The sequence below is a fragment of the Marasmius oreades genome, chromosome 11 (genome assembly GCF_018924745.1).
Source record: "Marasmius oreades isolate 03SP1 chromosome 11, whole genome shotgun sequence".
Lineage (NCBI taxonomy): Eukaryota > Fungi > Basidiomycota > Agaricomycetes > Agaricales > Marasmiaceae > Marasmius > Marasmius oreades.
The window spans coordinates 2,111,594-2,132,695 of record NC_057333.1 but is presented as its reverse complement, the minus strand read 5'-3'; the positions used below and the strand labels follow the sequence as shown (position 1 = coordinate 2,132,695).

Sequence of the window (21,102 nt, the reverse complement as noted above, 5' to 3'; positions counted from 1 at the left end):
TACCTGAGCGTACCGTAGCATATTAGTATACTTAGTGAGTTCAGTTGAGCCCAATCCTGGGGCAAGGTCTGAGCTTCAAAACAATTTTTGCTCAATTCTTCCCAGAAAAAGTCCGCTTGGTGTGGTGTCCATATGTTCACATGCTGTCTACGTATTGTAGGTAGAACCCCCAATGTATAACGGAGCCGAGTCATTCATGCATCAAGAGTCTATGACTCACACTCTACCGATGGAGTACTTAAACTTGTGCGGTTGACGATCGGACGTGCACAGTTGATTTCTCGTCTTGTGATGTTGAACATCCCTCCGCTTGTCGGCGACGGTCAAGGGCACTATAGAATCCAGGTAGTGGGAAATTCCGGTGCGTCTCTCTTCCATACATCCATCACGAATTCAAAATTCAAAAAACGCGAGGCGTTCAGGAAGTGGCAAGGTCAGTTGGAAGTATTAATGGGCCGCAGTTGATTGAAAGAAGTAATGTCGGACGGATAGACGACAGTCGGTGCGAAGCTTTCGTCAATCTTGAATCTTCCGCATTTTTCCTTGGACCGTTACTTCTGGGAGCCCAGGTGGAAAGAGACCCCAGCAGATGAATTTCGGGCTAAGATTGAGAAAATCATGAGCGAGAACGAGCGAGGGTGGATCTTTGACGGCGAATATCGACGACATGGGGGTCAAATTGTTTTTGAACGTGCAACAGATATAATATGTAAGATCTTCAGAAATTCTAGGAATCTCATTTACCGCACCTGCATTCATGTCCAGGGTTAGATCCGCCTCTGCTACTCTATTTCCCTCGTGTGGTGATCCGCACATTTCTTCGCTTGTTTAAATTCCAAGAGACGTGCAGCCCTGGATGCAAGGAATCCTGGAGGGAGGCGTTCTTCTCAAAGAAGAGCATCCTTTTGTACTGCTTATCCTCACATAAGCGAAAAAGGGCGATATGGAAAGAGGAAATGGCAGTTATTGGTATTGGTGTCGGTTCGTCCCCACCAAACCAGCAAAGATTAAGACGATTTGGTGGATGGGGGAACGAACTAAAGCATTGGCTCCGAGAAGTTGAAGAACATTTACCGAAGATGATTACGACGGTGGAAGGCTGACCGCACGCACATTGTGATTCGCGCGTTCTGGGTAGAGAGAGAAAAACTACAACATCTATAGATAACGTCCGCCAAGTACATAAATCACATAAATACAGCTCATCATCTAGCGTCAAGCTCTATGCTCGAACCTTCGACGGACCCGCAATCGCATTAACGCTGCCCGTCGACTTATTCATTGTCATGATCATCGACCGCCGCGATTGAAGCTCGAAGTCAACGTTTGTCATGTCCTCCATCACCACATCCTGATCTGCTGGCTCCGACTCGATCAAGTATTCAGCATCCTCATACATGTGAGGGAACAGAACGGCAAGCATGTCGTCAATTCTAAAGTGCATGTTCAATGCCACGAGGCATGACAATAAGGTAAAAATCCTTACTTGGAGATAAAATCACCCTTTTGACTTTTCGCTGCACTCCTCGACGCACCCTTCTTGTAAGCTGGAGCGCCCTCAACGACCTGTTTTTCCATGTTGTTCGTGAATGATGAGTTCAGTGAGCCCCTCGCGTTTTCCTTGGTGTACAGCGAGAGGCCTTGTCGCACGGCCAAGTCCAGGATATTCCGCTCTACGGTGTCTGGTCGGTATTCGTTAGCTTGAGTATATGGGAAATATAGGTAGGTCCTTGACTGGCTTACCTTCTGCATAGTAGCAATACACTGGATTGAAGTCAATGTCAGCAGTTAATATGGAACTGAGACGACCACTCATACCTTCCGTAGGACGAGTTTGACCCATTCTGTCAATCCTTGCAATCGCTGATTCAAACTATAAGACCGATAGCATCACCGATAAGGATCGGACTGACCTTGCACCTCGAAACCATGGTGCACAACACTCTCCAACAGGAATACCCGAGAAGCGCAGGTAATGTTCAAACCAGCGTTCTCTCGTTCACTGCACAGAAGGATCAGCTTATTTATTTTGAGGTGTAGATTATACTACTGACCCGTGCAGCAGAAGAACTAGTATCTCTGGGTTTGTCTTGAATCTCTTCACCGGGCCTTCTCCCCGTACACCACGGTCGATACGGATAGATTGTATGCCTAATTTTAAAAAAAGTTCAAGCATGAACTGGTATGCTGACCTCATTTACGAACATACCATTCTGGATCAGGGCTTGCTGAACGACTTGACAAGAACGTAGGTTAGCCGGAACGTGAAGTTGTTTTGAGACATCAAGAAACACAAACTGGTCAAAGAATCAGCCCATGCAGAGAAGACGATACTCTTCGATCCGGGGTCATTTTGTTGAAGGTACAGCAGATGGCGGACAAGACTCTGAATCTTGTTACCAAAATCACCAAAAGCATCGATCTTTTGAATCTTCTTGAACAATTTAGGATCTAGAAGAAGCTGTAAGCAACAAGGGATACGGACATCCGAATGCCAAAAGCACCTATCATATTGTAGGTAATTTGTCTTCGACTTCGCGGGACCATTTCTCCGTTGACAATCTTTTGCCGTGGGTTTTCATTGAGAACCTTTTGCGGTGGGTTTTCGGGGCCATTCAAAGTAAACCGTTGTAGTGTATCAGCGTCAATAGGGACACTGATGTCGATGGTGAATCTAGTGCCAAGGGCCCACAGCGAAAGTAACTTACCGACAGACGGGGCACGTTTTACCCTCCTTCCTTCGTGTCCAAGCCTTCAAGCAGCCTTCGCAAAACACATGTGCACTATAAGAAGGAGAAGAAAAGCGTCTAAATCATCTGTACTCGGGGAGATGGCATCGAAAAAGGATGCTGACCATGGTGTAATGAACCCTCGCTCAAATTCACATCGACAAAGAATACAACATCGTTCATCCTCCTCGTCGTCTTGTCCGCCTAGGGACGCCAAGTTTTCGAGATAACGTTGACGCGCACGATTCGTGTTAATCTTCCCATCGAGAATTGTCACATCATCCTGAGCGTTATGCAGCGCGTCTAAACGAGACCCTTCGAACTCGACTTCTGCCACGGAGTCTGAGATTTCTTGGAGCTGTCGGAAGTACAATACCCTATGATTGAAAGCCTTGCGGAAAAGAGATAAATCGGCATCGAGTTTATCCATCATCGACTCTAAGTGAATGAAAGGGGTTAGGATTTGCCTTTCGCTTTAACTCCGTCGAGCGAGACGTACGTTGTGATTGGATTAGCCTCCGAACTTCTGTAATTGTTTGTTTCAATAAGACTTTCTCAGGATCGTCATCTTTCGTTATTCTCCCAAGGGCACCGCTGAGTTGCACCATGATCTTGAAAAAGATAACGTATACTGAGTTTCCCATGAAGCAAAAAGAGAAGAAATTGCTTTAAACCCACGGTTTTGACCGCTCTTCCGTCAAGATCCATGAGAAGCTCTTTGCGTTGATCAGACAATTGCTTAAGAAGAACTTGATCTTGCGGCCGCATCTCTTCAAGAGCGTCTTCCGGTAGATCCAGGGTTTCAGCGGACGCAAGCGCGTTCTGAGCAGCTTTGGTGTTTCTGGACTTCTTCTCTCTACACACGTCACCCAGTGAGCAGGGCTATACAACTAACACGGAGAACCAGAGGGATGCACACCTTACGTCGTGCGCGGCCAGCAACGTTCGCTCGTTCATCAATGCCTGACGTCTGTCAGCAAGAAGGGCTGAATAAGCCTGCATATATGTTTCGGCTTCGCCTTGGTTATTGAGGTTACGCTCGTACTCTTGCCCATCAGCGTCGTCATCGTCGCCCCCGTCGCCGTTCAATCTCTGAGTGAGAAGCTTGTATATCTCGGTTCTCCATTCCCAAAGAAGAGTAGACTGTTCATTTAGAACGTTCTCAATGATTTCATGAAGTTCCTCGATCTATTGTAACAATGAGTAAGAGTAACAGTTTAATACTCGATATTCTGAAAAACTTGCCATTTCAGCCGAACGTATACCCCCTTGCTCAAAGAAAGGAACGGGAATGAGCAACTCTTGTTCGTTGACTCCTGTACTTGTAGCATCCAGTGCTAATTGTTGCATGCCCTTCTTTGCCCCCATTTCAGTGGCTTAGAAATAAAAACAATCAGTTTCTCCGCACTAGACAATTATCAACAAAACCATACTTTTCAAAAGAGTTCTACGAATTTGTTCTGCAGCTGCATAGGCAGCATTCTCCTGATCTGAATGTAATGGGCCAAGATTGTGATATGCATCACCCTGAAGGAGCTTAACCCTATGAAGAACAAAACGGGCTTCTCGCAACCTGCTCTTGAAGGTGGACCGCTTAGCCTTGTACTCTTTCCCAGCCTCAGTACGAGGGAGAGCTTTGTCGCCCTCATCTTCGTCGTGGTCGTCATCGTCATCGTCATCATCTTCATCATCGGAAATGAGTGGTGACACTGCCCTCTGCTTGTCCTTATCCCCCTGGTCTGACCGAGCTTGAGCACGCAATTCCCGTTGTGCAGCAGCCTCATTCTTGAGTATCTCTCCTTGAGCGCGATGCTGGGTGAGGGCCAACTCGATATCTTCGATTAATTTCTTGGTCTCTTGCTCCGCAACCTGAAGGGTTTCGACCACGACTTGATACCGGTTTCGTGCTGCTGCGTCGAGCATCTGTAGTTGAGCTATCTTGATTCTAACTTGAATCTGGTATCGCACTATCAGTTTTCATTGAGAAAGTTGTTGCTATATAAAAAACGGACCTTTGACTTGACATCCTCCATCAAGATACGCCAATTTTGGTCTTTCATTGTCTAACCGAAAAACCATGAATCAGCCTGACACAATGTGAAGAACAAAAATCGTGCGCTAGCGAACCTCAAGAACATCGGCCATGGACTTTAAAGTACCATTTTTATGCTGTTTATCGTTCGGTTTGACGAGTTGGCCGACCTGAAAGCGAATACATACGTAAGTATATCAATGATGGCAATATATATATATACCTGAGGATGGGTACAAATAGCGCGAAGACGGCGAATAGCCTGCCTTAATATAGCTCCATCAACGTCCCAACCTTGCGAAGCCGCTACACCTCGCGCATCGAGACCAAGCTCGGCCAGACTCATTTCAAGTGCTTGATCATAAACCTGAAAAAACCGCAGTTAGCGAAGTCATACAAGTTGAGAACAGGGAACAATAACTAACATGGCGTTCAACACGACCCATCTCTATGCTGACTAAATAACGAGTTTGCTGAGGAATAGTCAACTCCTCAGATACGGCCTTCTTAACAGTCCTAGATGTGTGCATCATGAAAATAGTTTATCAGGTTATTGTTGGAGAGGTTGAAGAAGGAATGAGGGAAATTTACCGAACAGAGTAATGACCAAAGAAGTCTGCAAACTCTCCCGCGTAACCCGGACGGAGAAGGCGGTTCCACAGGCGTTGCGGCCCAATGTAGTCACTAACTCGCAAGAACCTTTATGTTCGGCCACAAGTTAGCATTCTTCCGGGGAAAAAAAGTTAAATCCCACCTCAAAACATGGATGAGGTCAGCAACTTGTGTTCGAGCTGGTGTTCCTGACACAGCGAATGAAGTCCGACGAGGAATCAGTGAGACCATATCTCTTCAATGAAAATAAAACCATCAGGTCAAGCAAAAAAAACAAGGTTGGTACGAAAACGCACTCTATCTTCCCCCCACCCGCCATCTGTACTTCATCCATAATAACTCTATACCACTCGCACATGACAAGTGGACTCCTCTGACGCTCAATATTAGCGTAGCTTACCCCAGTGCGACGTGGACGCGCAGGAGGAAGTCTTGCGACGTTAAGGTCGGATTGTAACACATTGTACGTGGTGATAACGACATCGAAGGAGTGGGCATAGGTGTACCAATCCAATACCTCCTCTTCCACGTCTTGATCTGAAGGTCCGGGAGCTGCGTTCTCCTCGTTACTTGTGCCTCGCTTTCCTTTGCCCTTGATTTTGGCAGTGGCCGCTGCCTTCGTAGCAGGTCGAGCAGCCTTCTTCTCTACCTTTCGCTTCGTCTGGGCCATTATCTCTTTCGCCTTCTCTATTTGCGTCGAGGTCACAGGGAGGTTAATCTTGAGCCACCCATCATATACGAGAACCTTGAGGTGCGGAGCATGAGCTTTCAGTTCGTCGATCCACTGCGATTGCAACGCTTGAGGTGTAACAATCAACGTTGACTATGAAAAAAAAGGAGGTGAATTTGACGTTCTCGCTATGCCTCAAGAAACACACCTTTATTGCCTTAACAGCAACCTGTGACTCAGGATCCCACCGCATCATGCTAGGCTGTCTATCACTAGGCGCTGGATTCAACGAAATAAGCGCGATCGTTTCCACAGTCTTCCCCAACCCCGGCTCCTCAGCCAGTATCCCCCCATAAGCAGGACACCTCCTCGGTCGCTCTTCCGAAATCATCCTCGTCAAACGGTTAAAATACCAAACATGACCCCCCTCTTCTTCAGCACGATACCAAAAGTCAAAGTCCTTCGGAGTCTCACTGGGCTGAATCCTACCATCTTCCAACACATCCATCCCTTCGCGTTCCAACATCCATCCGACGGTACGACGCTGGAAGGGCAGCAACACCGTCGAGAGCAACCCATCAGGCTGCATCGCCGCTTCCGCATCCTTTGTGAGCAACTCCGGCGCAGGCCTCATGACAGAGTAATAAAAAGCCACGTTGTTGCATCCCTTGAAGGAACTGGGCGGTGGGGAGGGAGGATACAAGAAATGTAAGAACCGTCGTTGGGTGTCTTCGATAAGGGTACGTTGGACCTTGTACGAAACGGTCGGTGACTTAAAGATGGTGGGAGTCAAAAGAGAAACTGTCAGATCGATCTGGAGGCTGAAAGGAATTTCCTTGTGCGGTAGTATCGCCAACTTGGCGAAACCAGTTATATGGGCTCGATCATTTTGCTGAAGAACGAGGATGGCTGGAAGAAGTTCCTCTATTTCTGGGGAAGAGAGCTCATATTCGTTTGCGTCTATGTTGTCGGGGTTGTAGGCAGGTAGCAACGAAAGCCATTCAAAGCATGCCTCCCCTTCCTCCGGTTCGCCCCCATTTTCCGACAGAACGAGTGTCCAGTTTCTATACTTCGAGAAGTAAACATCCCCGAGCTCAAGAAAAAGAGGTTCCGACACGGTCCCAAACTGTTTATCCAATTCCTTGGCAAACCATTCCTCTTCTGCCAACCAGTCGTCGGTCAGAGGTTGTGCAGCAGTGACATCTTCGGCAACGATATTAGAAAATTGGATGTCAAAGACGTGGTGAAATACAGGGACAGAGTGAATTGGCCCGTCGGGAGAACTGCGGACTGGACTTGTAGGCTTCCAACCGGAAAACAGTGGGTACTTCATGAACGGGATTGGATAGGGGTTATTTTGGTTGGGACCATCGTGAGTCGCGGATACCCCAGAGATAGTCTTCAATCTTTTTCTATCACATGTCTCGTCTGAAGACGGGGACCTGGCACGTTTTTTGCCCTTTCCAGTAGTCTCTGGCTCGGGAACGGACGCGTCGTCGGTGTCATCGTGATATTGGCGGATCAAGTGGGCGACCTTGCGTAGATTCAAAGCAGGACGGTAGGTCGTACTAGTTCCCCAATGATTCGACGCAGTAAGGGAACGAAGAGAAACTATGTGGGAGGACGTTGTGTCCTTCATTGGTGGGGGAGAAGCCCTCTAGATCTATAGGAAGATGATGGTGGTCTCGGACAGGCGCGTCGTGACGAGTGACAGGTCATGCAACTTTCCCCAATGCGGCTCCGAGACGTGATTCATGGGCATCACGTCAGCTGCAAACAGCGCCACTCGGTCCAGTCGGAGTCTTCGGATTAACTTCGGACGCCCCTATAACGCGCCAAAGTTTCTTCTTCAATCCGTATCTCTGAAGAAAAGGTGTCTGAAGAAAAGTAGTATTCTGTGTAGGGATATGCAACATTTTCGAGTACCACTTCCACACACCTTTCCGTATCAAAAATTTGACTAGAGTATTGTACTAGTGCTCAAAATGTTAACCTGTTTTTTGTGAGGATTTTAGGATACACAGCTAGCCATTCTATGAAATTCTATCCATGTATTTTACATAGTCACAATGTGCCAATGAATTAAAATTTTGTGGAACTTTCTTGAAAAATGAACGAGGTCCAAACAAGAAAATTTAGTATATTATATCAAATATTATATACCATGTACTACCATTCCTGTGGGCACCGCGTTCGCCGTTCAGCATCCGGTTTGCCGGTCCATACCCTTTACCCTATACTACCCAAATTGTTCTCGCTGCTGGGGTTCCAGTACAGTAGATAACAAAGAACTCTTGTATAGCTGTAGCAGGAAAGAATACAGATGTGTGATGAACTATGAACTTCAAACCCCCTTTGTCTACCTCTCGTCAAGCAGACACGAACACATTGAAAGTAGCGGATGCCTATAGATGAAAAGACGACGTATCAGCAACAGTCGTTAGAATAAAGACAGTGGGTGACTCACATCGAGATACAGCTGCTGTACCCGATCTCTCTGATTGCCCGATGCCCCAAAAAGAGAAACCGCGGACGGTTGAAACGTTGAAATGTTGAACGTCGAGGTCTTGAGCTGTTTGAGCCTGGCCCGACTTTGGAAGACTCAGGGGGTTGAGGCGTTGAAGTTTTGAAGACTTGAAATAGATGGTCTTTGAAGCTTGTCACTTGAGATTTGCTTGAGAGCTTGAAGTTTGAGGCGTTGAGATGAAGGTGTGTCTTGAATGTTTGGATGCACGGAACGGGCACTTGCCGGCCTTGAAGAAGTGACTTGATTGAGAATTGATCGACATTTTGCGACTTGACGAGTTGGCTATGTTTCTTCTTGTAGATGGAGGCCTGAAAGCGCATAATTGCGGGAGGTTGTCTTGGGACGACATAGTGAGAACAGAAAAGTTGAACCTGACATAAGCCTGTGCTGGAAGATTTCATGGGCACATACACAGACGAACCACGAGGGGAGGGCTGACACGGCACTCAGACCAACTCGATCAGCACCGCCAAACCTTTATCCAGGCACCGACAACGCCAACGCTCATGCCCCCCAGATCGACCACATCATATGCCCCCTTTTCTCCATTTCTTTCCTCATGCATTATGCCTTATCAATGACTGCGACACGCCCCCGTAAGGCACGCCAACTATCATACAAAACACCTACACACGACAACAATACCAACACCTACACATGACAACAATACCAACACCTACACACGACAACAATACCAACACCTACACACGACAACAATACCAACAGCTACACAACCAAGAGACCACGAGCCCACCTACAGTTTGGGCAGAGTAGAATATAAGGAGAAGGACTGGCAGCGCTCTGACGAGCGCGCCCGTGTGTCTTAGCACTAGATGGCTTGTAACACGTAAATCTGCAGAAAAAAAGAAAAAAAAAAAACCTGACATAAGCAACACGCCCACCTGATATCAAATTATGTAGGCCATCTCGGAGACGCATTCAGAAAATGGTAAGTTCAATCACGATTCGTTGCAAACATACAGTACGATAAATTAAAGAAGATTAAATCTCAGAAAACGTTGACTTTACGACTATACGATTAACGCCGCTTCATCCAAGTTCGAGTTCAAATCGTGCGCCTTATGCTCAATCCGACCACCATACGGCGACGGCGGGGGCAGCGGACGCGTGACGTTTGACACCATGATCATTCTGCCAGCTTTGCGCATCGTGTAAACTTTATTTACATGTTAAATGTATTTTCCGTAAATATACACAATATTTGGGGAAACATTTGATACATCCTATCTTTAACATCAAGGTAAATAAAAGCTGAATTTCTATCTATATACTTTCTGTATTCTGCTGAAACTTACACAAAATTTGAACAAAATTTGATACATTGTGGGTCATAGATCAACATACACAAAATTTGCATTTATTGTTTATATTGTATCAAATCTGGGTTTGTACATTGTATCATGCACGTTTTTGGTAGAAAGCATCATCGAAGGGTTGCCTGTGTAGCTGTAGTAAGTAGTCTCGGAGAGTGTCCGAGGGTGAATCAAGAAGTGCAATATTACTGTAGAAAGTATATTACATTTTTAAGACCTATCTGGTTCTAGAGGGTGGTCTAAGGTATAACACTGGAGGAGGGCCACGAAGGTGGGTAAGCATAGAAGGGGGAAGTGTATGGTACAGGAAGAGGAGGGGAATATGGAGAGTAAGAACAAGGTGGGGGCGGGTGATGGTAATGAGAATTGGTTTAGGTCTCAAGGCGGGGTCGATTCGAAGGGGGCTGTACTGAGGACAGACCAGAAGCAGAGGCGCCGTTTTCATCAAGCTCGAATGAACGAGTAGCTCGTTTGTTGCCACGAGAAAAAAGTCCCTTGTACCGTTCATGTTGCTTCAATTCGGGGTTCGCATCGAAATGGGCCTTGAGTCGGATCTGAAGTACCTTACCAGTTCCGTCGTAAGGTATCTCGAGAGCCGCACAGATATCTTCGAGTTGACTTTTATTCTTCGTCGTGAGTGCGCCAGTGAAACAATCCTGGGTCTCCTTCTGCTTCCCTCGCCTCAAAAGGTCGTCCTTCTCCTTCTCCTTCCCCTTTTTTTCGCTGTCCACTTTGTCCCGTTGCTTTCTCTGCTTCTCCTGAGCCGCCTCCTCCCTTCCTTCTACCGAGGTTATGACTCTGGATTGAGTGTGGATACGACGGTCTTCACCATCCTGCTTCTTCGCCTGGTGATTCAGCCGATACTTGTACACCGCCGCTTGTTGAGCCATATAAACCGCGTGCGCATTTGCGGTTTGCTCTCGCACTTGGAGCAAGGTTTTCTGGGCTTCTAACTCGGCGTTTCGACGCAACAATTGGGCGATCGTTGCAGAAGGGCTTGGTGTGATACCAACGAAAGAGTGGGCGGTGGACGGGGTGGCGAGTGAGGAGATGCCAACATCAGAAACTCGTGAGGAGTGGCGCGTGACTCGACGTGTTGATGCAGGTGCTTGGGACATGGATGGAGAACGTGAGGTGGTGGGAGGTGGTGGGAGGCAAATATGAACGCCTATCACGGTAAACTATAGAAACAAAAAAAAAATTTGAACGCCTCGTGTGCGACAAATCAACACCGTCTCGGCATCAGATTCAGATTCAGATTCTCAGACTGGTCGATTGGGGACCCAAATATTTTGTTTTGTCTCCAGCACATCTGTATTGCTTCGCACTACAATACGATATAGCTTACACACTTCAAACCAAAAAAACTCAATCATCATCCCCATCCCCATCACCCCCTCCCCCCACCAACATCCATATCCAACTTCCGCTTCTTCCCAGGCATATCACCCCCTCTCCCAACCCCTACACCCATCTTCTTCCTAAGCAACTCCACATCCTGCTCTCCCTCCTCAGCCCACTCCAACACTAAATGTCTCCCAAGCAAATGAGTATGCTTCAAAGTCGCATACGCATTCTCTGCCTCGTGTCTCGACACGAATTCGAGGAACGCGAAACCACGCGTTCGAGAGTCAAATTTCTTTGGTAATCGGACAGATTTGACGTGGCCATGAGACCTGGAAAAAAAAAAGATCAATTTCAAAATTCAACAGGGTAGAGAAGAAAAAACACACCCAAACAAATCCCTAATATCCTTCTTCGTCGCCTCAAACGGTACATTCTTCACAACCATCTTCGTCGTTCTGCTCTTAGACCCACCACCACCCCCAGCATCCCCAGCCGTCACCTCCTGCCCCCTCCCAGCAAACCTAACATGCAGCGCATGTCCATCCAAAACAAACCCCTGCATACTCCCCATCGCTTTCGTCGCACCCTCCACATCCTTAAACCCCACAAACCCATAACCCATACTCAACTTGGCCCCCCCAGACTGCCTCTTGGGATTCGGATCAGGCTTCATCTGTACCCGAGCAAACGCAAAGGAGGGGAGATTACAGAACACTTGCGCCAGTCTCTCCGTCGTCGTCGAGAACGCAAGATTCTTTACGAACAATGTCGTACCCGCCGCCAACGATGGCGGCCCATCCGTCCCTCCTCCCTCCTCCTGCTCCTGCTCCTGCTCCGGAATCTTAACAGCCCGCGCATACGCAACAGCCTTATCAACCGCACCCAAGCTGTCCGCATTCGCGTCACTATCAGAAGAAAAAACACCCAACGGCGCTCTCTCCAAATAAACCACCGAACTTCCTATTCGCCTATACGCAACCCCCTTAAAGGCCTTCCCAGCCTCATCCCCCCTCTCAAAATCAACGACCGCAATCGTCCCCGCCGGAGGTACCAACACCCTCCTCACACTCCCATACGGCTCAAACAACTCTCTAATCTGGCTTTCTCCCGTCCCATAGGGTATATTCTTCACGAGAATCGTCGTATCCGAACGTGTTCGTGTACGGTTACGGGTATCTGATGAAAAGGAGGAGAGAACGACCCCGTGGGATTCGAAATAGGCTTTGGTTTCGTTGATAACGTGCGTTTCGGCGAGTGCCAGTTTGACAGCGGGGTTGGCAGTCCCTGTCCCCGTCTCTTCAGTCGATTCACTAAGGATAGAAGATTTAGGAATTCCCATTCTATCCGCAATAGATGACGCTACAGCATCGCTCTACAAAAACCCCGTATCAAAACCATCCAATTTTCAACGAATGGTGGAGCGGAGGCAAAACTCACATTCATATAAAGCATACTCCAATTAAACTCTTTCCCTGCAACCAACTTCCTCTTCGCGTCTTTCTCACCCTTCACACTCCGTTTCTTCCCCCCTTCCATCTCAACAGCAGGGTTCCCCCTTCTATCCACTGCACCAAGGATATGCAACAACCTCCCCTGGAAAGACCTCCTATCCAGCGTTTCATACGCTGTTACTGCATCTTCAGCACGAGCGAACGTGACGTACGCAGTCCCTTTTGAATGGCCGGTACCTCCGGAGGTATCGAATGCGAGTGGTATGTGGACCTGGGGTTTAGATGTAAGCGCAGGAGTTGCGAAGAATGGAATAGATAGGACTAAGAAATAGATCAGAATTGTTTTCTACTATCGGAATATCCCTGAAGGGATCAGCATCCCCGAAGGTCTGATGTCCCTATACAAAATTTCATCTTGGAGAATGATTCGGAAAGATATTCACCTGTATAGTAAAAGCCATCAGTAACGAGACCAAAGCAGGTGAAGAAAAAAGAAAAGGATCAGAATATTTCTACTATCGGAATCCCAGAGGATCAACATGCCCGAAGGTCTGATGTCCCTATGCAAATTTTCATCTTGGAGAACAAATCAGAAAAGACATTTACCTGTAGAATAAAAGCCATCAGTAACGAGACCAATCATAAAGCAGGTGAAGAAAAAGATCAGAGAAATATTTCTACTATCGGAATCCCAGAGGATCAACATGCCCAAAGGTCTGATGTCCCTATGCAAATTTTCATCTCAGAAAAAGAATCAGAAACGACATTCACCTGAAATCATAGGTTAATATTTCGAGAAGAGTTCAAAAGGAGCGTAAAATCACCTGTGATACAGTACCAAAAGGACTAAACAACTCTTCGAGGTCCTCTTTTGTACAAGAAAACGCCAGATTCCTTACGAAAAGGCGCCCAGTCTGTAGAATCGTTTCTTTCGTTGGGTCTGTTGGAGGTGGGGCCAATATAGTCTACAAGGGATGAGCGTTGAATAAGACAAATAATCCAAAAACCTTACCTCCACATCGTCATCCACATCCTCGTCATCCGACTGTTCAAACACTTTCTCAACGCCATCAACATTCTTCGACATCCGCCTCTTCAGCCAATCCGTGTCGGAAACACCCTCCTCATCCACCAGTACCTCATCGTCTATCTTCTTCGCACTCGTCGACGCCTCCGGTTGGGATTGAGCGTCATTAGCCCAAGCAGGGCCTTTCTTGGGTTGCATGACCTCCATAAACTCTTCCATCTGAATTTGTTTCTTCGACTTCGGAGGAGACTCCTCAAAACGAGCCTTCTTAAACTCTACACCACTGGCATCTGCGGAAATTGCTGCAGTAGCCGGACGCTTATTAGGTCGAGGTTTGGGAGCATCCTTCGCACCCTACAACTCCACCGATACGTCAACACCTCGAAAAAAACCGTAAAAGTAGAAGTAAAAATCACCTCGACAACATCAACACGTATCCTAGTAGACCCTACAAAGGTCTTATCAAACCACTCCCTCGCAGCTTGTGCTTCCTGTTCGGTTTTGTAACCGACAAACCCAAATCTACGTGAACTCCCATCTTGTTTGTGGGCGACTTTGATGTCGGTGAGTGTACCTCCTGGACTGCCCTTTTGGGTGAAGTGCTTTTTGAGTTGGTCGGGAGTGACGTAGGATGGTAGATTTTTGACTATGAGTCGGGACATGAGGGAAAGGAGGAGAAATTAGAATATTTTTTCGTTCTTCTCGTAAAAATTTTATTTCCTTTTATGGACCTACTTCCCTTGAACCTATGTCATTAGAAACAGGAGAACGAAATCCCAGAGGAATTCCAAAAGCTCCGTTCATCGTAAGCCTCAGTCACGCTCCGATCGTCTTGAAACTAACTTATCTCTCTTTAGGTAGATGTCGATGCACATCTGGGAGGACCAGATGGCGACGCCGAGGGTCCTTTGAAAGCAATCCAAGAGTCGATCGGGTACGCACACTTGACTGACAATGACCTCGCACTAACGAGACCCGTTCACTAGCAAATATCGCTACATGGACGCCAACCTCACTCAACGGCGGCAAGGCCTCGAAGAGAAGATACCCGATATCAAAAAGACCTTGAGTATGGTGCAATTCCTGAGCAACCAGCATTCCGAACATGAAGACGAAGAAGACGGGGGGAAGCTAAAAACATCGTTCGAGTTGAACGACACTCTATTCGCAGAAGCAGAGTTGGAGGATACAGATACCGTTTTCCTTTGGCTAGGCGTACGTCTACTTTCCTTCGTCTGAGTCTTGTCCTGCGCACTCAACCGCCTCAAGGCAAACGTTATGTTATCGTACAAAATCCCAGCCGCAATCGAGCTACTAAAATCCAAACTAAAAGCCGCCGAGAAGAGTTTGGCAAACACAGAGGAAGACCTGGAGTTCTTACGGGAGCAACTGACTGTCATGGAAGTCAACATGGCTCGAGTGTACAACGCAGACGTGAAGCGGAGGAGAGAGAAAAGATTAAAAGAAGGCGAGAAGGACGGTGGTTGATTGTACTCTATTTACCCCTTGCTGTCATTGAAGGCGAAACTGGAACAGATAATCGTAATCGGCCATCGCATCCTCTACGAATCCTTTCAACCTATCTGCCATATCTTCCCCCCACTCAACCGTCCACTTTTGCACTTCGTCCTCTAGTACAAGTGGTTCTATTTTTTGCTGTTGCAGCTGTTAGTCCACAACATCAATATATCACGGGGGAAAAACTATCTGCAAACCTTATCTCTAATAATCCCTGTCGATTCGTACAGCGCCTTCAGATACACATGTTCGTTCATCTCCTCGTTCATGGGGGTACACAACGCCTTCGGCTTCCACTCATATTGAATCAACGATCCATCAACACCTATCAACCCACACAACTTTATCATAACACCCTCAGTATCATTCACCATCTCATCTCCATCCACAACACCCACCACCTGCCCCGCGCCCCTAAAAAAATCAAACAGAACTCTCGACCACTTGTACGTACACGATAGTGAAATACCTGGATCATCCCGATCCGCACCAAACTCGCGAAGCATGACTTTCGCAGTAGACGCAACCATAGTCGTCGGATGACGAATCACGATTATCGGTGTTATATTCGCTAGGAACGTATCTGGAAGGACAGTAGGGTTGGGTCCTCCGGGCGTGTTCCCCGAAATCACAGGGTGAACATCGTTCATCGACCCAGGAAACTGAGAGTCGATCACGGAAGTAGACAAGGAATTGAAAATATGGTCCTTGATTAAAGGTATGAAGCCCTTCCACACCACATACATGCGCACGTTAGCCATCATCATCGTCGAATAGGAAAGTCTCAGACGCCTCACCCTGTCCTGTGTCTCCTTCAACTTCCCTTGCAACTCCTCATAACACCTCTGAAACGTATCCCGTACCGCTACTTCCTTCGTCGCAAAGATCGATCCATTCGGTAAACGTCTTTCTGGCCCGGCTGAGTTTGCTGCTCTGAATGGGTAAATGATGACATCTCCGATATCAGGATGGGTTGCGAGGATATGCGCAAGTAGATTCGATCGAGTACGAGGGTGGGAAAAGATGAAGATAGGTCGTTGCTTTTCCATGAAATGTGATTCTGAACAGGCTGCGAAGCATGTTATTTATAATTATGGAAGCGCGAAGACCATGAGGACATGTTCATGGTCATGAGTCCACCACATTGTCAGAGAAGGTCCCCAAACGCGTCTTCCACTGCAACATCTTCCATTCAACGCCAATTGTTCCTAGTGCAAGCGATTAACATGCGACATAATACATGTCGAGGTCGATCGATTGACTCGTCCTCGTTATTGACCTCCGCCTTCGATCGCGCCAAGAGGAACAAGGTCGAGACGTTCACGGTCAAGTTACCTCTCAATGCTTGTCTTGTCCCAGTCTCCAGAAATCCACACAACTTTTGCCTTTGCTGTTATGCATGCATCACACCTTTCCTTGGCTGAAACGATCAAAGTAAGCAAAAGTCTAGGCAAAAAGATCTCATAGAGTCGTACCTCACTTGCCAAAGACCGTTCGGTTCCTCGAAAGCATGCATAAATATGCGTCGCCCTGTCCCCCGGGTCCGCATTCGAGAAAGGGATGTCGAGTGGCCGAATCGTTTCGCATCATCCTCCCTCCACTCCTCCCTCCACTTCCTCACTTCATCTTGCAACACAGGCGTTTTTAGTTGTTCCCAGTGCAGCGTTCAGCATCGTAACCTTGATTGTAGGTAGAAAGAAAGTGAAAACCCCCACAAACCTCATTCCTTATAACTCCCCGTCGATTCAATACCCCCCTCATAAACATATCTTCCTTCATCTCCATCCATCCCAGACTTGGACTTCATCCTCCACTCATACCGTACACGGCCCCCCCATCTACACCCGGGCCAACCAACGCACAGACGTGTCCCATCTGGGCTTGAGTGTCCCTTACCAACTCGTCTCTGTCAAATGACAACGACAACGGGGTTGAGCCCCCGTATCTTTACAATAGTCAGAAAAGATCCGTGTCCATTTGAGGGAGGATGGGCCGATACTCGAATTTCTTGGACCGCCGACTTTCAACACCGAGCGACCCGAATTAGATCTTTGTCGACGACGATGCCATACGGACCGGAGGGCGAATCGTGAATATTGGCGTTACACTCGCCAGAAAGGCGTCCGAGAGGACTGTTGGATTGGGAGTGGTGTCGGTGTCGGTGTCACGATATATGGCTTGCCGGTGTTGTTCAATTTGTTGTCGTCGATGACTTTGGGAATGTTTCATTTCGTTGAACGTGTTCGGGAAATGAGCATTGATGAGGGATGTAGAGAGAATGATGAAAACATGTTCTTTAGCTAAAGGTATGCATCCCTAGACAGTTGCCATTGTACAAAAAAAAATCAATCGGGCGTAATCACGACGAATAGAAATGCGTATCGTACCTGCTGATACGCCCTCAGAAACTCGCCCTTGTATCCTATCATAACAGTTCTGAAAGGTGTCCTCTGGATTGATCTCCTTCGTTGCAAAGCTCGATGTATCTTCTATGTCTCTCGGGTCCACCCATATGAGCCGCTCTGAAAGTATAGAGTATGCTGTCTTCAATGAGGGAATGTGTTTCTAGCAGACGGATGAGCAGGTGAGATCGTGTTCGTGGGTGGGAGAAGACGAATACGGGTTTCTGTGGCGGGCAAATTTTCAGTTCGTTCATGATTAACGTTGGTCGTGGATTTTCAACAGAATTAGTTCTGTGGGCGGGCCGAAAAATGGGAGACCTATACCTATCTTGCCCCGGGGCTACTGTCCAAACGTTCATGAGTAAGTGATAGTTTAACGACAATACAATAGATACGAATTTTCTGGTTATAACGATATAGAAATGATAAATTGATAGAGCGGTTCTAAATAAAAAGTTTAAAGATGAGCAATGGGTATACATCTGGGATATGTAACCAGGCTGGCTGAAATATTGCAAACACGCCTATTAACTAGCCTTCAATTTGGCTGCATTGGAGACCTTTCTTCTTTGTTTAATCATGTAGGTATACATCACGTATAAGCCTGGAGAAGCGTCAGTGATGAAACAAAGGCGAAGGCAGGAAAAGCATCACGGCGACACACCTGGCCACCAAATGAGGAACATCACGCCCCTAAAGTAGTCGTACGCTGACCACTTGCCCACCAATGGAGATAAATTGGGCAACGAGGAGTAATTGAGGAAGGCTTCGGATCCAGCACCAAGTGGGTAAAGGACGTAAAAGGTTGTGTATCGTAGATACGTCAAAAATTTGGGTGGTGGATAGGAGGGCGCTGTTAGCGAGAAGGCGTAAAATGAATAGCGAATAACCTCGGTCAGGGACCAAGCAAATATCATTGATGCGTAAAGGGGATTTGTGCGAACCTGTGGGAGGACGTGTTAGAGGAATAACGCGCCAAATCAGATGTGTAGCGACATACTGAAGAATACAGTTCTACCACACCCCAGACCAAGAACAGTCTACTGGAAACCTGCATGACTGTTGTCTGTAATGGACTACGCACGACTCCGATGAGGACATGAAGGATTTCCAGGATAGCTGCTGACTGTACGATTGCGGTGATGTGACCGACCTGTGCGTACACGGTCGTAGTTCGGTGGAAGACGGGTAAGAGGAAATTGGGAAGATAGGCCTTGATGGGGTTGAATGCAGGTTTTATTCTTGGTTTCGTCCAAGACAAGAAGGATGGAAGGAATTTAGAAAATGGAGAAGGGGAAGGGGAAGAAGGGACGAAGAGGTGAATTAGGGTCAGAAGTAGGATGTATGACCAGCCGACCGCTGACAGGACATTGTAAGCAATTAGATAGTATTTAGTGAGGGTTTTTTGGCCGCCATTTTTTGACGGTACTGGTGGAGGTGGAACGAGGGTGGCTTTTTGTGGTTTAGCCATGGCAGTCTTCCTGAAAGGGCGAGATTGCGCGTTAAGCGCTAAGCGCCGAGTAACAAAGGGCTACTTCCAACCTGTCTGACGCCTAACTACATGCTTGCCATCGTCTGGTCCCAGAATTGACTCCCTTAAGAATTCAGTCATTTTGGCTGGTACGAGTGAGCTTAATCTATTCTGGACTATTAAATGCTCTGCTTCAAAAGGTACTCATAATCATCCATAGCAGATTCCACAAACTCCTTCAATTTGATGGCTACCCCCTCATCCCACTCCTTTTCCCATTTCTTCATCTCTTCCTCAAGCACCGGAGCCCCCATCGTTTCCTAATTTGAAGAATACGATAAGTAATTCTCACCCAAAGGACAAAGAACAACTACTAACCTTAGTCCGAACAACCCCCGTGGAATTTTGTATCTCTTCATAATAAGCATCCCATACCTTTCCATATCCATGATCCTCTTTCGAATCCCAATTATACCGTATGCGCTCCTCATCGATACCCAAACGCTCACACAACCGCTTCATCTGCCGTTTCGTATCATCAACGAGCTTATCACCGTCAATGACAACTGGCAGCTTCGAAGGCGACCGTGCAGTGTACCAATCTAGCAAGATGCGAGAGAATTTAAACGTTGCGTTCGCGGGGAAATCTGTGTCAAAGACATTCCCGCCTGTGGATCGGCTGTGGGCACGAAGACTGGACGGGAATGCGCGTGCGGGGTGGCGGATGATGAAGACGGGTGTGAATGTAAGGAGGAAATTGTCAGGGAGAAACGTCAGATTGGTTGAGGGCGCATCGTCCACGGTCGGTTTGGTTCTCGATGAGGAGACTGCTTGGCCCAGACATTCGTAAGTCTTTTCTGCATGCATCATGTAGAAAATGTGTTCTTTGATTAGTGCGATCTTTTGCTATACGATCAGAGTAAGCAAAGCCTTATGGGGTCTAGGTAAAAGAGCTCGTACCTCGCTCTCTATCTTCTGTAAAAGGTCATTGAACTTCCCGAAAGCATGTTTATATGTTTCTCCCGAGAAATCCTCCATGTCTCCTGTTTCTCCTACGTCAATGTCCCTCGAGAACTGCCTCTCTGGACCAAAGTGGTATGCATTCGAGAAAGGGTACTGATGTTCGGCGATGGATGGGTGGGTACTGAGGAGCTGAATCAAGAGGTTCGACCTCGTTCGAGGTGTCGCCTGGAGGAAAATGCGTAGAGGTCGTCGTTGGATCGTCATGGTTTTCGGATAATAGTCCCACACACCCCGCACATACGCCCCCGATTTATGTAAAAATCCAGGCCTCGCAAAAAACGGCCCCAAAAATGATTACAGGCTATATGATGTCGGTGGAGATGCTAATGACCCCAAAAATGTCGAGTGGCAGTGGGGTAGTTCCGACCGTAGCCCATTGAATTCCAAGAGCAATATGAAAACATAGATTTACGTATTTCCGTCGACGATAGGAAGGAGGCGAGCATAGAGCGGAAAGTGCAAGGCTTGGGCGTTGGAGATCAATTGAAGATGTTGACAGAACGAGACTTAGCAAGATTTGGCGACCGCGGCGCTTGAGCAGTCTCACATTCTCACAGTCGACGTAGAAAAAATCAAAGCAGTCCGGTACTAAGTAGGACAACACTGGCGACCCAATATTATGTACATACGGATCGGACTTGGCTATCGACGAGGCCATTAGGGATCGTAGGTACCCGGTGGTGCTCAATTTGGGTGGATGGAACCCGACTCGGTGTTTAGCTCTAAGACTGTCGCCCAACCCTAATCCACCTCCATATCCCCACCCGCATTGACCATCGGAGCTTCGTAAACGCCTACATCCATAGCACCTTCGCTCTCGCCGAAGGAAGAAGGGAAACCTAACATATGAAATGGTTATTCCAACTGATACTAAGAACATTGAATGGAAACATACAAGTGTCTTTAGAGAGTTCATGGGGTCGGGAAATATTGGTTCCATAATTGGATAGCCCAAAGAA

At 47.3% G+C, this 21,102-nt stretch overlaps 9 protein-coding genes across 9 annotated transcripts; 1 reads left to right on the top strand and 8 right to left on the bottom strand.

Annotated features, from left to right (window-relative positions):
• Positions 1-516: 516 nt before the first annotated feature.
• E1B28_003482 (uncharacterized protein) lies at positions 517-816 on the bottom strand (the record flags this gene model as incomplete). The annotated part of the gene is made up of 1 exon (XM_043160468.1): positions 517-816. One exon carries the CDS (start codon positions 814-816, stop codon positions 517-519), a length of 300 nt encoding a protein of 99 aa, XP_043002425.1.
• Positions 817-1,222: 406 nt separating this feature from the next.
• E1B28_003481 (uncharacterized protein) lies at positions 1,223-7,682 on the bottom strand (the record flags this gene model as incomplete). The annotated part of the gene is made up of 24 exons (XM_043160467.1): positions 1,223-1,433; positions 1,487-1,682; positions 1,744-1,764; positions 1,819-1,863; positions 1,914-2,002; positions 2,055-2,151; positions 2,210-2,236; positions 2,299-2,451; positions 2,505-2,656; positions 2,709-2,783; positions 2,855-3,167; positions 3,229-3,340; positions 3,408-3,585; positions 3,649-3,917; positions 3,975-4,105; positions 4,163-4,685; positions 4,742-4,792; positions 4,857-4,931; positions 4,985-5,128; positions 5,187-5,277; positions 5,353-5,460; positions 5,516-5,608; positions 5,670-6,196; positions 6,252-7,682. The coding sequence occupies 24 exons, from the start codon at positions 7,680-7,682 to the stop codon at positions 1,223-1,225; spliced, it is 5,112 nt and encodes a 1,703-aa protein (XP_043002424.1).
• Positions 7,683-9,971: 2,289 nt separating this feature from the next.
• On the bottom strand, positions 9,972-11,117 carry E1B28_003480 (uncharacterized protein). Its single transcript, XM_043160466.1, has one exon. The coding sequence runs from the start codon at positions 11,020-11,022 to the stop codon at positions 10,276-10,278; it is 747 nt and encodes a 248-aa protein (XP_043002423.1). The 5' UTR covers positions 11,023-11,117; the 3' UTR covers positions 9,972-10,275.
• A 177-nt stretch (positions 11,118-11,294) lies between these two features.
• On the bottom strand, positions 11,295-14,406 carry E1B28_003479 (uncharacterized protein; the record flags this gene model as incomplete). The annotated part of the gene is made up of 6 exons (XM_043160465.1): positions 14,146-14,406; positions 13,715-14,083; positions 13,527-13,667; positions 12,689-12,973; positions 11,638-12,623; positions 11,295-11,580 (listed from the first exon to the last, which is right to left on the bottom strand). Exons 1-6 carry the CDS (start codon positions 14,389-14,391, stop codon positions 11,295-11,297), a joined length of 2,313 nt encoding a protein of 770 aa, XP_043002422.1. The 5' UTR covers positions 14,392-14,406.
• Positions 14,407-14,457: 51 nt separating this feature from the next.
• On the top strand, positions 14,458-15,217 carry E1B28_003478 (uncharacterized protein; the record flags this gene model as incomplete). The annotated part of the gene is made up of 4 exons (XM_043160464.1): positions 14,458-14,534; positions 14,587-14,663; positions 14,716-14,944; positions 14,999-15,217. The coding sequence occupies exons 1-4, from the start codon at positions 14,478-14,480 to the stop codon at positions 15,215-15,217; spliced, it is 582 nt and encodes a 193-aa protein (XP_043002421.1). The 5' UTR covers positions 14,458-14,477.
• A 24-nt stretch (positions 15,218-15,241) lies between these two features.
• E1B28_003477 (uncharacterized protein) lies at positions 15,242-16,296 on the bottom strand (the record flags this gene model as incomplete). Its single annotated transcript, XM_043160463.1, has 3 exons — positions 15,242-15,385; positions 15,445-15,975; positions 16,045-16,296. The coding sequence occupies 3 exons, from the start codon at positions 16,294-16,296 to the stop codon at positions 15,242-15,244; spliced, it is 927 nt and encodes a 308-aa protein (XP_043002420.1).
• A 994-nt stretch (positions 16,297-17,290) lies between these two features.
• On the bottom strand, positions 17,291-17,676 carry E1B28_003476 (uncharacterized protein; the record flags this gene model as incomplete). Its single annotated transcript, XM_043160462.1, has 2 exons — positions 17,291-17,563; positions 17,635-17,676. 2 exons carry the CDS (start codon positions 17,674-17,676, stop codon positions 17,291-17,293), a joined length of 315 nt encoding a protein of 104 aa, XP_043002419.1.
• Positions 17,677-18,176: 500 nt separating this feature from the next.
• Positions 18,177-19,120, bottom strand: E1B28_003475 (uncharacterized protein; the record flags this gene model as incomplete). Its single annotated transcript, XM_043160461.1, has 3 exons — positions 18,177-18,253; positions 18,314-18,593; positions 18,650-19,120. 3 exons carry the CDS (start codon positions 19,118-19,120, stop codon positions 18,177-18,179), a joined length of 828 nt encoding a protein of 275 aa, XP_043002418.1.
• An 80-nt stretch (positions 19,121-19,200) lies between these two features.
• Positions 19,201-20,371, bottom strand: E1B28_003474 (uncharacterized protein). Its single transcript, XM_043160460.1, has 3 exons — positions 20,081-20,371; positions 19,499-20,026; positions 19,201-19,440 (listed from the first exon to the last, which is right to left on the bottom strand). The coding sequence occupies exons 1-3, from the start codon at positions 20,345-20,347 to the stop codon at positions 19,300-19,302; spliced, it is 936 nt and encodes a 311-aa protein (XP_043002417.1). The 5' UTR covers positions 20,348-20,371; the 3' UTR covers positions 19,201-19,299.
• Between the last annotated feature and the right edge of the window lie 731 nt (positions 20,372-21,102).